General features: G+C 37.9%; 1 protein-coding gene across 4 annotated transcripts in view; it reads right to left on the reverse strand.

Annotated features, from left to right (window-relative positions):
• The window catches only part of CDC14A (cell division cycle 14A), a 178,992-nt gene that overhangs the window by 46,218 nt on the left and 115,765 nt on the right, over positions 1–17,009 (reverse strand). For all 4 annotated transcript variants that reach the window (XM_088022345.1, XM_088022344.1, XM_028101915.2 and 1 more), the window contains exon 10: positions 16,572–16,710. In XM_088022345.1, coding sequence (XP_087878471.1) covers positions 16,572–16,710 — 139 coding nt within the window. The remainder of the gene's footprint in view (positions 1–16,571; positions 16,711–17,009) is intronic.

The raw sequence follows: 17,009 nt of genomic DNA on the forward strand, positions 1-17,009 counted from the left end.
TGAAGTGTTCCAATGTCAGAATAATTGGAAACCCAGAGGGAGTGGAGAGAGAGAGAGGACTAGAAGATGTATTTGAGCAAATCGTAGCTGAGAACTTCCCTAATCTAGGGAATGAAACAAATATTCGCGTCCTAGAGGCAGAGAGGGCCCCTCCCAAGATCAAGGAAAACAGGCCAACACCCCAGCATGTAATAGTAAAACTTGCAAATCTTAGAACCAAGGAAACCATCTTAAGGGCAGTTAGGGGGAAAAGATTCCTTACATACAGCGGGAGGAACATCAGAATAACATCAGAGCTATCCACAGAGACCTGGCAAGCCAGAAAGGCCTGGCAAGACATATTCAGGGTACTAAACGAGGAGAACATGCAGCCAACAATACTTTATCCGGCAAGGCTGTCATTTAGAATCGATGGAGAGATGCAGAGCTTCCACGACTGGCAGAAACTGAAAGAATATGTGACCTCTAAGCCGGCCCTGCAAGAAATATTAAGAGGGGTTCTATAAAAGAAGAAAGACCCCAAGAGTGATATACAACAGAAATTTACAGGGACAATCTATAAAAACAATGTCTTCACAGGCAACATGATGATAATTAATTCATATCTTTCAATAATCACTCTCAACGTGAGTGGCCTAAATGCTCCCATAAAACGGCACAGGGTTGCAGACTGGATAAAAAGACAGGACCCAATCATATGGTGTCTACAAGAGACTCATTTTGAACCTAAAGATACATCCAGACTGAAAGTGAAGGGATGGAGATCCATCTTCCATGCCAGCAGACCTCAAAAGAAAGCTGGGGTAGCAATTCTTAAATCAGACAAATTAGATTTTAAACTAAAGTCTGTAATTAGAGACACAGAAGGACACTCTATCATTCTTAAAGAGTCTATCCAACAAGAAGATCTAACAATTGTAAATATCTATGCCCCCAACATGGGAGCAGCCATCTACATAAGCCAACTGTTAACCAAAATAGTCATATTGATAACAATAACGTTAATTGTAGGAGACCTCAATTCTCCACTCTCAGCAATGGACAGATCATCTAAGCAGAAAATCAACAAGGGAACAAGAGCTTTGAATGATACACTGGACCAGATGGACCTCATAGATATATACAGAACATTCCACACTAAAACAACAGAATACTCATTCTTCTCAGGCGCACATGGACCTTTCTCCAGAATAGACCACATACTGGGTCACAAATCAGGCCTCAACCGATACCAAAAGATTGAGATTATTTCCTGCATATTCTCAGACCACAATGCTTTAAAACTGGAACTCAATCACAAGAAAAAATTTGGCAAAAATTCAAACACTTGGAAACTAAAGACCATTCTGCTCAAGAATGTTTGGGTCAACCAGGAAATCAAAGAAGAACTTAAACAATTCATGGACATCAATGAGAATGAAAACACAACAGTCCAAAACCTATGGGATACTGCAAAGGCGGTCCTAAGGGGGAAATACATAGCCATCCAAGCCTCACTCAAAAAAACAGAAAAATCCCAAATTCACCAACTAACTCTACACCTTAAAGAACTAGAGAAAAAGCAACAAATGATGCCTAAGCCACACATTAGAAGAGAAATAATTAAAATTAGAGCAGAGATCAATGAATAAGAAACCAGAAACACAGTAGATCAGATCAACGAAACTAGAAGTTGGTTCTTTGAATTAATAAGATCGATAAACCACTGGCCAGACTTATCCAAAAGAAAAGAGAAAGGACCCAAATTAATAAAATTATGGAAGGGGAGAGATCACAACTAACACCAAGGAAATAGAAACAATTATTAGAAATTATTATCAACAACTATACACCAATAAGTGGAGCAACCTGGATGAAATGGATGCCTTCCTGGAAACCTATAAGCTCCCAAGACTGAAACAGGAAGAAATTGACAACCTGAATAGGCCAATAACCAGTAACGAGATTGAAGCAGTGATCAAAAACCTCCCAAAAAACAAGAGTCCAGGGCCTGATGGATTCCCTGGGGAATTCTACCAAACATTCAAAGAAGAAATAATACCTATTCTACTGAAGCTGTTTCAAAAAATAGAAACAGAAGGAAAACTTCCAAACTCATTCTATGAGGTCACCATTACCTTAATCCCCAAACCAGGCAAAGACCCCATCAAAAAGGAGAATTTCAGACCCATATCCCTGATGAATATGGATTCCAAAATCCTCAACAAAATCCTAGCTAATAGGATCCAACAATACATTAAAAGGATCATCCACCACAACCAAGTGGGATTTATCCCCGGGATGCAAGGGTGGTTCAACATTCACAAATCAATCAATGTGATAGAACACATTAATAAGAGGAGGGAGAAGAACCATATGGTCCTCTCAATTGATGCAGAAAAAGCATTTGACAAAATACAACATCCTTTCCTGATTAAAACTCTTCAGAGTATAGGGATAGAGGGAACATTCCCCAAGTTCATAAAATCCATCTATGAGAAACCCACAGCGAATATCATCCTCAATGGGGAAAAGCTGAGAGCCTTTCCCTTAAGATCAGTAACACGTCGAGGATGCCCTCTCTCGCCACTATTGTTCAACATAGTACTAGAAGTACTAGCAACAGCAATCAGACAACAAAAAGAAATAAAAGGCATTCAAATTGGCAAAGAAGAAGACAAACTCTCTCATTTCGCAGACGAAATGATACTTTATGTGGAAAACCCAAAAGACTCCACCCCCAAATTACTAGAACTCATACAGCAATTCAGTAATGTGGCAGGATACAAAATCAATGCACAGAAATCAGTTGCTTTCTTATACACTAACAACGCAACTGTAGAAAGAGAAATTAGAGAAACAATTCCATTTACGATAGCACCAAAACCCATAAGATACCTCGGAATAAACCTAACCAAAGAGGTAAAGGATCTATACTCTAGGAACTACAAACACTCATGAAAAAAAGTGAAGAAGACACAAAAAGATGGAAAAATATTCCATGCGCATGGATCGGAAGAATAAACATTGTTAAAATGCCTATGCTACCCAAAGCAATCTATACCTTCAATGCCATCCCAATCAAAATTCCAACGACATTTTTCCAAGTGGTGGAACAAACAATCCTAAAATTTGTATGGAATCAGAAAAGACCCCCGAATCTCCAAGGAAATGTTGAAAAAGAAAAACAAAGCTGGGGGCATCACGTTGCCCAATTTCACGCTATATTACAAAGCTGTGATCACAAGGACAGCATGGTACTGGCACAAAAACAGACATATAGACCAATGGAACAGAACAGAAAACCCAGATATGGACCCTCAACTATGGTCAGATAATCTCTGACAAAGCAAGAAAAAACATGCAATGGAAAAAAGACAGTCTCTTCAATAAATGGTGCTGGGAAAATGGGACAGCCACATGCAGAAGAATGAAACTCGACCATTCTCTAACACCATACACAAAGATAAACTCAAAATGGATGAAAGACCTCAATGTGAGACAGGAATCCATTAAAATCCTAGAGGAGAACATAGGGAGTAACCTCTTTGACATCACCACAGCAACTTCTTTCAAGATACATCTCCAAAAGCTAGTGAAACAAAAGCAAAAATGAACTTTTGGGATTTCATCAAGATAGAAAGCTTCTGCACAGCAAAGGAAACAGTCAACAAAACCAAAAGACAACTGACAGAATGGGAGAAGATATTTGCAAATGACATACCAGATAAAGGGCTAGTATCCAAAATCTATAAAGAACTTATCAAACTCAACACCCGTAGAACAAATAATCCAATAAAGAAATGGGCAGAAGACATGAACAGACATTTCTGCAAAGAAGACAACCAAATGGCCAACAGACACATGAAAAAGTGCTCAACATCTCTCGGCATCAGGGAAATACAAATCAAAACCTCAATGAGATACCACCTCACACCTGTCAGATGGCTAAAATTAACAAGTCAGGAAACGACAGATGTTGGCGAGGATGCGGAGAAAGGGGAACCCTCCTACACTGTTGGTGGGAATGCAAGCTGGTGTAGCCACTCTAGAAAACAGTATGGAAGTTCCTCAAAAAGTTGAAAATAGAGCTACCTTACGATCCAAAGATACAAATGTAGTGATCTGAAAAGGCACGTGCACCCCAACGTTTGTAGCAGCAATGTCCACAATAGCCAAACTATGGAAAGAGCCTAGATGTCCATCAACAGATGAATGGATAAAGAAGATGTAATATTACGCAGCCATCAAAAAAATGAAATCTTGGGCGCCTGGGTGGCTCAGCTGGTTAAGCGACTGCCTTCGGCTCAGGTCACGATCCTGGAGTCCCAGGATCGAGTCCCACATCGGGCTCCCTGCTCAGCGGGGAGTCTGCTTCTCCCTCTGACCCTCTTCCCTCTCATGCTCTCTATCTCTCATTCTCTCTCTCTCAAATAAATAAATAAATAAATAATCTTTTAAAAAAATGAAATCTTGCCATTTGCAATGACATGGATGGAACTAGAGGGTATTAAGCGAAATAAGTCAATCAGAGAAAGACAAGTATCATATGATCTCACTGATATGAGGAATCTGAGAAACAAGACAGAGGATCATAGGGGAAGGGAGGGAAAAATGAAACAAGACGAAACCAGAGAGGGAGACAAACCATAAGAGACTCTTAATCTCAGGAAACAAACAGGTTTGCTGGAGTAGAGGGGGGTGGGAGGGATGGGTAAGTGCAATGGTGAGCGCTGTGAATTGTGTAAGACTGATGAATCACAGACCTGTACCCCTAAAACAAATAATAAATATATATATATAATAAAAATATCTATTAAAATTTTTTAAATTAAAAAAAAGAGAGAGAACAGATTGGTGGTTGCCAGAAATGTGGGATGGGATGTGGGCAAAATGGGTGAAGGGGGTCAAAAGGTACAAACTTCCAATTATAAAATAAGTCCTGGGGATGTAATGTACAGCATGGAGACTGACTATAGTTAATAACACCATACTGTATAACTGAAAGCTGTTAAGAGAATAAATCTTGAAAGTTCTCATCACATGAAAAAGAAATTCATAACTATGTTGTGGTGATGGATGTTAACTAGACTTATGGTGGTGATTATTTCACAATATATACAATTATCAAATATTATATTGTACACCTGAAACTAATATAATGTTACATGTCAACTACATCTTAATAAAAATTTTTAAATTTTTAAATTAAAAATAAATACATAAATAAAAATAAAACATTATATCATGCCCCATTGTAAAGAATCTCCGTGGGCTGAAGTCCTTTCTAATGAATGAATGAATGAAAGCTTTAATGGATCATGATCCAGAGGTCTGCATAGTGCCACAAACTGAACATTCAATAAACAGAATCAAACAAGTCATAAAAGCAGCCTGGTCCCACCTCTGTACTTCCACAGGCTGTCCCCGAGAAGGATGAGTTTAAACTTGGCTCAATAATAAAAGAGATGTGTTTGTGCCTCATTTTAAAAACTTTGAGGATGTCTGATAGAACACATATTTTGGGTTCAGAATGGACTTTTTAGCTTAAGAACAACAGTTTTATATAGAAGAAAAACAACTTGATGGTTGTTTCGTAAACAACTTTATTTATACCCTAGAAAAAAAATTAAATATGAGATTTCAGACATAACAAAGAAGAGGTCTTGATCTGCCAATACATAAATTCATCAACTCACAAGGATGTTAATAAACATCCTTCTTACTGCTGGTGAAATAAGAGGAAGCTTTCTTCAAGATGAAGATATCCAACACCCGGCCATATTTTAGTCTTCAAGGACTCGCAGGATGTGCTTCCCTAAAGTCATAGATTTAGAATTAACATTACCTAAAAGGCAATGATTGGATTTTTCACCTCTGAAAGAATACAATCCCTCTAAGTTGCGCAGTCATTTTTGACAGATGAAAACCTGTCAGAAAACTTTTTAATCCTCTTACTTCTCTCCTAATGAATGTGTTACTTATTCATGCTTTTGCGTCATCGATGGTGTCACTCTCTTCATCTCTCCTACCATTATTCAGGCTTCAAAGCCCTTCACCTCTCCTACCATTAGTCAGGCTTCAAAGCCTGAGACTGACTTTCTGGTACCCACCTGTCTCTAACTCCCCAGTCTAACTTCTGGCCCCTTCAACAAGAGCTGTCCCCTTTAGATGACAATAGTCTCTTTTCAGTCTCCCTCCACCTGGTTCATCTTACACATTGCTGCAGTCCAGAATTCTTTAAATAATGTGTGTATCTCAGGACTCTCTTACTTTAAATAGCCTAAAGTAGAAATACGATGAATAAGAGAAGTTCAGAATGCCCATGCTCACAGAGGATCTGTGTATCTTACTGTACCTATTTCCTGACTATCCACACCAGTGTACACTGTCTACACAGATATATGAGTTTCCTATCTACACAAAGCTGCTGTAACAAATTACCACACACCTCATGGCTCAGAAGACATATTTACTTCCACGCAGTTCTGGAAGTCAGAAGGCCAACATCAGTCTCACTGAGCTAAAGTCAAGGTATTGGCAGGGTTGGTTCTTTCTGGAGGCTCCACAGGAGAATCTGTTTCCTTCCTTTTTCAGCCACCAGCGGCTGCTCGTATTTCTTGGTTTATGGCCCCTTCCTCCAGCTGCAAAGTACATCAATTCAATCTCTGTTTCCATCATCACATTTCTTTTAATTGACTCCTCCTGCATCCCTGTGATTAGATTGAACCTACCAGACTGATCCAGGACAATCATTCCACTTCAAGATCCTTAACTTGATCACATTTGCAAGATCCCCATTTATAATATATTGAGTGGGGTTTATTCCTGGGATGCAAGGCTTATTCAATATTTTTTTTTAGATCAATGCAATCCACCAAATTAACAGGCTAACGAAGAAAATGACATTATCAATCAATGCAGAAAAAGCATGACAAAATTCCATACTCATTCATGATAAAACTCTCTGGAAAAGAGAGGGGAACTTCCTCCACTTGATAAAGTACATCTATAGCAAGCCTCTAATTAACATTATATTTAATGGTGAATGCTTCCCCCCAACCCAAAGATTAGGAACAAATGAAGAATGTCTGCTCTCACCACTCTTATTCATCATAGCGCTAAAAGTTCAGACTATACACCAAGGGAAGAAAAGACAAGACATGCAGATTGGAAAGGAAATAAAACTGTCCCTATTTGTAGATAACATGATTGTCTTTGCAGAAATCCCCAGGAATTCACGTGTGCACATGCACACACACATGCACACACACACACACACACACACACACACCTCCCTAAGTTTAGGATATAAAATAAACATAAGTAGAAAATCAATTTTTTATACATACTAGTGATGAACACATGAACTTTGAAATTTAAAATATAATACTATTTATAATAATGCCAAAAAACACAAAATACTTAAATGTAAATCCAACAAAACAAGACTTGTAAGCTGAAAGCTACACATTACTGATTAAAGAAATCAAAAGAGATCTAAATAAATGAAGACACATACTGGGTTTATGGATTGGAAGACTCAACAGTACTAAAGATGTCAATTCTCCCCAAACCGATATAGATAGAGGTTTAACACATTCCTATCAAAATCGCAGCATGATTTTTTTGTAGATATGGACAAGATTATTCTAAAATTTACATAGAAAAGAAAAGGTCTGGCATTGCTAAGACAATTTTGTTAAAGAAGGAGAAAGTAGGAGGAACCACTCTTCCGACACGAAGGCTCACTCACTATATAGGTACAGTATCCAGAGAGTGTGGTATTAGAAGAAGGACCAATGGAACAAACAGAATAAAGAACAAAGAAATAGATCCATACCTATGTCCATCTAATTTTTAACAAAGATGTCAAAGCAATTCAATGGAGAAAATATAACCTTTCCAACAAAGAGTGCCAGAGCAACTGGACATCCATAGGCAAAAAGAAATGAACCTTAACCTAAGTCTCACGCCTCATACAAAAATTAACTCAAAATGAATCACCGACTTAAATGAAAACACCTAACTACAAACCTTTTAGAAAAAACATGAGAAATTCTGGTGATCTAAGAGCTAAGCAGAGAGATCTTAGATTTGATACTAAAAGTATGATCTAAAAAAGGGAAAAAATGATAAATGGGACTTCATCAAAATTTAAAATTTTTCCTCTGTGAAAGAGCCTATTAAGAGAATGAAAGACAAGTTATAGACTGAGAGAAAATATTTTCAAAATATTTATCAGACAAAAAACTAGGACCTAGAATGTATAAGGAACTTCTCAAGGGGCACCTGGGTGCCTCAGTCAGTTAAGCATCTGCCTTTGGCTCAGGTCATGATCTCAGGGTCCTAGGATGAGCTCCCTAATCAGTGGGGAGTCTGCTTCTCCCTCTCCCTCTACTCCTCCCCACCACTCGTGCTCTCTCTCTCTCGCTCTGCCCTCTGTCTCTCAAATAAATAAATAAAATCTTTTAAAAAAAACTCTCAAAATGCAATAATAAGAAAACAAACAACTCAGTAAGAAGGGACAAAGGATTTGAACAGACACTTCAACAAAAAGATACATGGATGGCAAATAAGTACATGAGAAGTTGTTTACAATTACTTACTAGGGGAATGCAATTTAAAACCATAATGACATATCATTACATACTTATCAGAGTGGCTAAAACAAAACAGCAACACCACCAAATGCTGGCAAATATAAAGAAAAAATCATTCATGCATTGCTAGTGAGAATGTAAAATGAAACAGCCACTCTAGAAAACAGTTTGACAGTTTCTTATAAAACTAAACATGTACCATACAACTTACCAACTGCAGTCTTGGGCACTTATCCCAGAGAAATGAAAACTTATGTTCACACAAAAACCTATATACAAACATTTATAGCATCTTTATTCATAATAGCCCAAAACTGTAAACAGCCCAGCTATCCTTCACGGTTAACAAACAGTAGTACATTCATACCCTGGAATACTACTCAGCCATAAAAAGGAACAAGTGAGGGGCGCCTGGGTGGCTCAATCACTTGAGCACCCAATTCTTGATTTCAGCTCAGGTCATGATCTCAGGGTCGTGGGATCGAGCCCTGCGCTGGACTCTGCGCTCAGTGGGGAGTCTGCTTGGGATTCTCTCTCTCCCTCTCCCTCTGCCCCTCCTACTCATAGATGCACTCTCTCTCTCTCAAATAAATAAATAGTTAAAAAAAAAAAAAAGGAACAAGTTACTGATATGTGCAACAGCCTGGATGAACCTCCAGAGAATTACACTGAATAAAAAAATGCCAAGCCTAAAAGGTTGCATGCTCTATGATTCCATATATGTAACATTCTCAAAATGACAAAATATATAAATGGAAAACAGATCAGCAGTTGTCAAAAGGTAACAAGGGGATAAGGGCAGGAAAAACATGAGTGTGGCTATACAAAGGCCATGTGAGGAACTCTTTGTGGTGACAGGTCTCTATGTCTTAACTCTATCAATGTCAATATCTTGATTATGATGTTATTCTATAATTTTGCAAGATGTTAGCATTCGGGGAAAGTAGGTAAATACATAGGAGCCCTCTCTATTATTTTTTACAAATGTATGTTAATCTTTAATTAAATTTTAATTAAATTTAATCTTTAATTAAAATAAAAATTTTAATTAACAGTATATGTGTTTGTGTGTATATATATAAATTTATATAAATAAATTTATATATAAATATATAAATAAATTTATATATAAATTTATATAAATATATATTTTATAAAATATAGTTTAGGAGAAGGGTTGAGGTTATGTTTAGAATGTTTAGAGAAAGGCACATAAAATGTGAAATAAACTCTCCAGACAGGATGGTTAAAAGTAGTCAGGCGGCGCCTGGGTGGCTCAGTTGGTTAAGTCTTCAACTCTTGGTTTTGGCTCAGGTCATGATCTCAGGCTCATGGGATCAAGCCCCGCGATGGGGCCCATACTCAGCACAGAGTCTGCTTGATATTCACTCTCTTACCTCTCTAGTCCCCCTCCCCCTATTTGTTTGTATTCCTCTCTCACTCTAAAAAATAAATAAATAAAATCTTTAAAAAAAATAGTCAGGGAAGGAAGTGAACAGAAGTGTGTAGTCACCATGGCATCTTAGGCTCCCTGTGACCTGGTGCCTGCCCCCAGTGGGCCACAGCACCACCCTGCAGTGCAGCAGAGATTATGTAGGTACCCCCCACTTCCCTTCTAGACACCTAAGCAAGTGGTCCCAGTGGGGATCTTCACTCATCCCCTTGGCCACCATAACCCCAGGAATTGCTTAATAGAAAGTCATCTGATGGCCCATACCCCATGGCCTCTACTGATGACCCACTTGGCTCTAAAAGACTTTCAGAACCAAACCCATCATGGCACACACTTTGGTTTACCGCTGTCATATCCCAAGACCAACCCTTCCAGGTCATCCAACATGAACTAGACCCTTATCCCCAAATGACACTTACATCTCCTAATTTCCCTTCCCACCCCTCAAATACAGTAATACCATCTTATAATATTCTTTTCAGAAAATAAAGATGAAAATGCTTCACAATTCATCTTATGAAGTCCGCATAACCCTGATACTGAAACTTAAAAGTATTACAAGAAGAGAAAATCACACATCATTACCTTTCATGAACATGAACACAAAAATCCCTAAGAAAACATCAGCATATCAAATCCATCCATATGAGACGTAAAAGCACATCATGACCATTATGATGAAGAGCAATGTGATTCACATTTAGCAGAACAAAGGAGAAAAAATTATATGATTATCTTGATAGATGTAGAAAAAACTGACAAAATCAATACCCATTATTAATAGAAACTCTCAATAAACTAGAAATGGGAGGAAATTTCCTCATTCAGATAAAAGTCATCTGTGAAAGCCCCACATCACATTGAGTGGGGAAAGAATGAATGCTGTCTCTCTAACATCGAGAGCAAGACCAGGATGTCCATTTTCACCAACTGACATTGTACTGGAAATCTCAGCAATAAAGAAAAAAAGGAAAACTACCAGAACTAATAAGTGAAATTAGTAAGGTTGCAAGATACATGGTTAATTTTCAAAAATCAATTTCAGCAAAATTTTAAATTCTGTTCATTAAAAGACATACAGCACAATGTATCTGACAAAAGACTTGTATCTAAAACATATATATACAAATATCAAATCATCATGTTGTACACCTGAAATTAATATAATGTTACATTCAGTTATACCTCAATTAAAAAAAAATCTCACTGGGACGCCTGGGTGGCTCAGTCAGTTAAGCATCTGCCTTTGGCTCAGGTCATGATCTCAGGGTCCTGGGATTGAGCCCTGTGTCTGGCTCCCTGCTCTGCTGGAAGTCTGCTTCTCCCTCTGCCCCCACGCGTTACCCCCTGCTCATGCTCTCTCTCTGTCTCTCAAATAAATAAATACAATCTTCAAAAAAACAAATCTTAATGAAAAGCAGAAAGGCCTGTTGTAAAGCTGCAACACGCAACTTTTTAAAAATGCTCTTCCTAATATTAAATAATCTGTAGAAAAACAATATATTTTCAATCAGCTCTGTATATAGTACTGTGAAAAATAATGGTTTTATACTAACCTCAACAAGTATTTTTAAAATAAAATAATACCTTGGAAATTCTGCAAAAAACATTTGGGAAAGAAACAAAATATATTTTGAAAATAAAATAATAACATAAAATATATAAGAACCACCACAATTAACAGAAAGAAAATAAAATTTTAAATAGGCAAAGACTTAGCCAAACATCTCACCAAAGATACACATGTATATGAAAAAACGTTCAACATCATTAGTCATCAGGAAAATACAAATTGAGACACTATTTCACACCAACCAGAATGACTCCACTCCTACCCAAAAAACAAGTTTACAAAACAAAATGTTGGCAAAGATGTGGAACAATTAGAACTCATACTCCTACAAGTAGCATATAAAATGATTCAACCACCTTGGAAAATCATTCCTCATAAAGTTAAACTATATCTAACCCTATGATCCAGCGACCTTCATTCCTAGGTATTTAAATAAAGGAAATGAAGACATATGTCCACAAAAAGACTTGTAGAAGAATATTCACAGCAGTTTCATTCATAAAAACCAAAAACTACACATCACCCAAATACCCATCAATAGTTGTATGGGTCAATATATCATGATATTTTCATACAGTGGAATACTAAGTAATAAAAAGAAACATACTACTGACATACTTAGCATGAATCTATCTCAAAAACAATATTCTGAGAAGAAAACAAAGCCCAAGAACAAGTAAAACAAATCTATGGCATTAGAAATCAGAAAATGACTAAAAGGGAACCTCAGTGTGCTGTGGGGGTGAATGTAAATTGGTGCAGCTACTATGGAAAAGAGTATGGAGGTTCCTCAAAAAATTTAAAACAGAACTACCACATGATCCAGCGTTTGCACTTCTGTGTATTCATCCAAAGAAAATGAAAACACTAACTCAAAAAGATATCTGTACCCCCATGTTCGTTATAGCATTATTTATAATAGCTAAACATAGAAATAATTGAAGCTTCATCCACTGATGGATGAATGGAGAAAATGTATTATATATATATATAATTAAATATTATTCAGCCATAAAAACAAAGGAAATCTTGTAACAACATGGATGGACCTTGAGGGCATTATGCCAAGTGAAATAAGTCATACAGAGAAAACAAATACTATATGATCTTATTTATATGTGGAATCTAAAAAAAAAAAAAAACAAGCTCATAGATACAGATAACAGATCGGTGATTGCCAGAGGTGGGGGGTGAGAGAAATGGGTGACGGGGGTCAAAACGTACAAACTTCCAGTTATAAGATAAATAAGTCCTGATGATATAATATACAGCATGATGACTAGTTAATACTACTGTATTTGCATATTTTAAAGTTCTAAGAGAGTAGATCTTAAAAATTCTCACAAGAAATTCTATTCAAAACACACTACGGAGTGAAAAAGCAAACCCCAAGAGAAGCAGAATATATTTGCATTACATAGAATGGACAGTGTGCATGTAGCCAGAATATTGAGACTCCTATACATTGACAAGAAAAAGTCTAGTAGAAAGATGGGTAAGAGATTTGAAAATATATTTCATAAAAGAGAATACACAGGGGCGCCTGGGTGGCTCAGTTGGTTAAGCATCTGCCTTCAGCTCAGGTCGTGATCCCAGGATCCTGGGATCGAGTCCCACACTGGGCTCCCTACTCAGCGGGGAGCCTGCTCCTCTCTCTCCTTCTAACTCTCCACCCGACTTGTGCTCTCTCTCTCTCTCAAATGAATAAATAAAATCTTTTTTTTAAAAAGAGAGAATACACAAATGGCTAACAAATACACGAAAAGTTCAACCACATTAGCTATCAGCGAACAGCAAATTATAACTACAAAGTGAAATACCACTACGAGCAGAGTATAATGACTTAACTTTAAAAAACTGACAATATCAAGTATTAGTAAGTATGTGAAGAAAGTAGAACTCCCACCCGCTGTTGAAAGGAATCTAAGGTGGCAGACCTACTTTGGAAAAGTCTTTAGTGATATCTGCTATAACTGAATGTTCCACTCACAGGTATTCATCCAACAGATAGATATACCAAAGATATGAAATAGCCCCAAACTGGACATAACTTAAATATCCATCAACAGAAGAGCTAAAATACTATGTATTCAAACAATGGAATTTTATCCAGCAATGAAAATGAACACACTACTTTTACACATAACAATAAAATAATGCTGACTGAGAGAAGCCAGACATACATACTGATTCCATTTGTGTAAGGTTACAATCAGGCAAAACTCATCTGTAATGTTAGAAGTAAGCGTAATGGTCACACAGGCAGAAGAACTGGGTAGTGAATGGAAGGAGTACAAGGGAGGCTTCTGGATGCTGCTAATTGTTCTATTTCCTGATTTCCAATGTGGTTACAGGGGTATGTTCACTTAGTGAAAATTGACTGAGCCAACCTCTCAAGCCACCCACTCCAGCTCATTGTATTCTACCCACACTAGCCTTCTTTCTGGGCTTCAGAAATGGTGCACGTTCCCATCTCGGGACCTCCGCGTGCCTGCTACCCAGGACACAATTCAGACCACCAGCACAGATTCCTTCCACCCTCGAGGTTCTGACTCTCTTTCAAGAAGCGCTCCTTGGCCAAAGTGCTCTCCCATCCCCTGTAATCACCCCCCTCCCCTACTGCTAGTCTCCACTGTTCATACTGCTGTCAGAAATGATCTCGTCTATAAACTTACACGCTTGTTCATTGTCTGCTCCTTCCACTAGAGATATTACACCTGTGAGTAAAGCACCGTGTCTGGCACGTTCCCTGCTGCCACCCCAGGCCCAGGAGCACGGCCTGACAGAGAGTGCACATCTAATAAATCTCTGTCAGATGAATGAATGTCACGAATGCACTAAGCAATGTCTTCTGCTACGGGGTACATTTTTCTTTCCTTGGAAAGGAAAAAAAAACAAGAGGAGAAGAGAACAAGAGAAGCATACATAGTCAAGTAAAGCACAATAGAACCTCTGGTACCACTCAAAGCATAAAGCAGATTAAACCCCTACCTTGGTGGAGGTGATCTAATAAAGCCTAGGAAATGATGCAGGCATTTTCCCAATGTTAGCTCCATGAGAAATACTGCAAAACATGGAAGGTCTAGTGCCTCAAAGACTCTGCCTTCAGGAAGGTTCTGACCTAAGCATTAATGACTTATTCTAGGCCTGATCTTAATTGAATAACTTCAATTAATGACTGATTTTAATGCTTCAGTTATGCAAGGAAGTCATTTCTGCACCTCAGTTCTTACAGAAAAATACTTAGAAAACTATAATATGGACTCACACCAAAGGAAATATCCTGAGTTTTCTAGCTGAAATGAAATGGAAAAAAAAAAACCAAACACCTTTTTTCAGTGTAGAGTGCCCTGTTTGCCTCATAACCTAATTTCTTCTGTTAAAAAATTTTGAGATGTGGCAGAGAGAAGAGGCATAGTAGGGAGGGAGGTAGGGGGCATGTACAGGCATGAGGTGGGAGGGTTGTGGTATTGGACACCCCGGGAAAACGAGGTACAATTCTCGGCTACATCTCCTCACTCTGGGAGCCGCACCTAGCAGAGTGCTGGGAGCAAGGTGAGTATTCAGTAGGTACCTAATGAATGAACATTCTTCCCAACAACGGTTTTAAGAGATTGATGGACCTTCTTAAAGAAGCAGGTTTAGTAGTGTCTTGGTTTCTGTTTCCTAATCCTAATTTACTTAACTTTAGAGAGCAGTTAGTACAAGCCCCTGGCAGATAAACAGCACCAAGCTCCAGGCTCTAGGCACGCATAAAGCAGAGGAAACACTCACTAAGAATCTGATAAAGAATAAATCTCTATAATAATAGAATTACTTTATTTGTATCTCATAGGCCAACCTAGGAACCTCTGCCTTCTTAATGATCCCGTTCTTGGTATTTTTTCTTGTGTATTCATTACACTTCTTTTTCATTCTTTGAAGCAAAGATATAAATTCACATTTCCAGCACTGTGTTCTTATCTCCTCCCCCCTCCCCACAACCCCTGGGGCCGGCAACTGAAGTAGTTCCTCAGCTTCTGAGGATTCTTCAAATCCTTTTAACCATTTCAGATGCTTATGACTTACTTAGAGCATCTTTTCTGTGAAAGTCACAATCATTTGTTTCTCACCCAATAGAAAGAGACTTAAACGGGAAAAGAAATTAATTATATAAAAAAGAATGCTATTCAAGATACAGCTATCACAGCATAAAAAGAAAAAAGTAAAATTTCTTAATAAGATATCATCGGTAATATTTTAGAGCTGGACCTAAACCAGCTAATGTTAATTTCATCTCCTCATTTTATTAATGGATAAATCAGTGGTAATTTCTAAAATTTTGAAAGGATTGTTCTTTTAGGAGTTAAATCTCTCCACCTTATGGGCTGGGGTTTGACAAACAGTTCATGCATATGCGAATGAATGAATGAATGAATGAATGAATGAATGAATTTATAAGTATTCTTCCAAATAATGGTCATAAAACCATTTAGTGGCATGGCCAGGACTAAAACCCAGTTCTCTTTTTTCTTCCTTGGTAACTCGTAAGTTGCAGCTACTTTAGCAGTTTAGTTCGTTGTCAGGAAAGCAGCAATGTCACCCAAATCACTGACGGACCTTAGTTGTGGTTTTTTTCATTCTGCTTTTAGACACGCAAACAAAAGAAAAGAATGAAAAGTGTCAAGTAGGATGACATAAGAAAATTGCACTGTAGCCAGATCACACATAGAAAATGACAGAAAAAAGGTAGGCAGAGATGGCTCTGTGATTTTCTTCTCTCACCTGATCTGAGAGATAAAAAAGGTACAAAGTTAGAATGCATTAGCTGTCAAATCAACAATATTCCATTAGAGGCACAGACTTCTCTCACAGTGCAGCCATTTTATGAGCACAGGCTTGACACAGTCCACAGCCAGGAGAACACGAGGTAGAAATGATCAGAACCAAGGACATAATATGGTAACGGAGGCCATATACTTACTCTTCCAGGAAGTGCTGCTGGGGTCCTATAATGGAGCCTGGCCGGCATATTCTGATCCAAGCAATTATTTCAGCGTGTGTAAACCTGTAGTGTTTCATGACATAACAGGCTATCAATGTCCCTGTTCTTCCAAGACCAGCTGCAAGAAAAGGAAACAGACCAAGAAAGACAAAATATAGCAAAGGTACCCACAAAAATCCCGAAATCAAACCTTGCCCAGAAACTGCAATGGTTTCAAGTATAATGCAAGTGTTGTAAACCCAGACAGTAACGTAATGCTTTTCTACATGATGTGGGGTTAAAAGATAATTCTAACTCAAGAAATCTTCTAAAAATAGATCATAGAATTAAAATAAGCCTATGTAAGAACATATACAAATCAGAGCAAGGGTCTTGAAAAACGATCAAGTTCAACCCCCAGGGGCCTTTGGGAATGGC

This window comes from Eumetopias jubatus, unplaced genomic scaffold (genome assembly GCF_037043125.1).
Source record: "Eumetopias jubatus isolate StellerSeaLion01/CBP00866 unplaced genomic scaffold, mEumJub1_p1.0 scaffold_4, whole genome shotgun sequence".
NCBI lineage: Eukaryota > Metazoa > Chordata > Mammalia > Carnivora > Otariidae > Eumetopias > Eumetopias jubatus.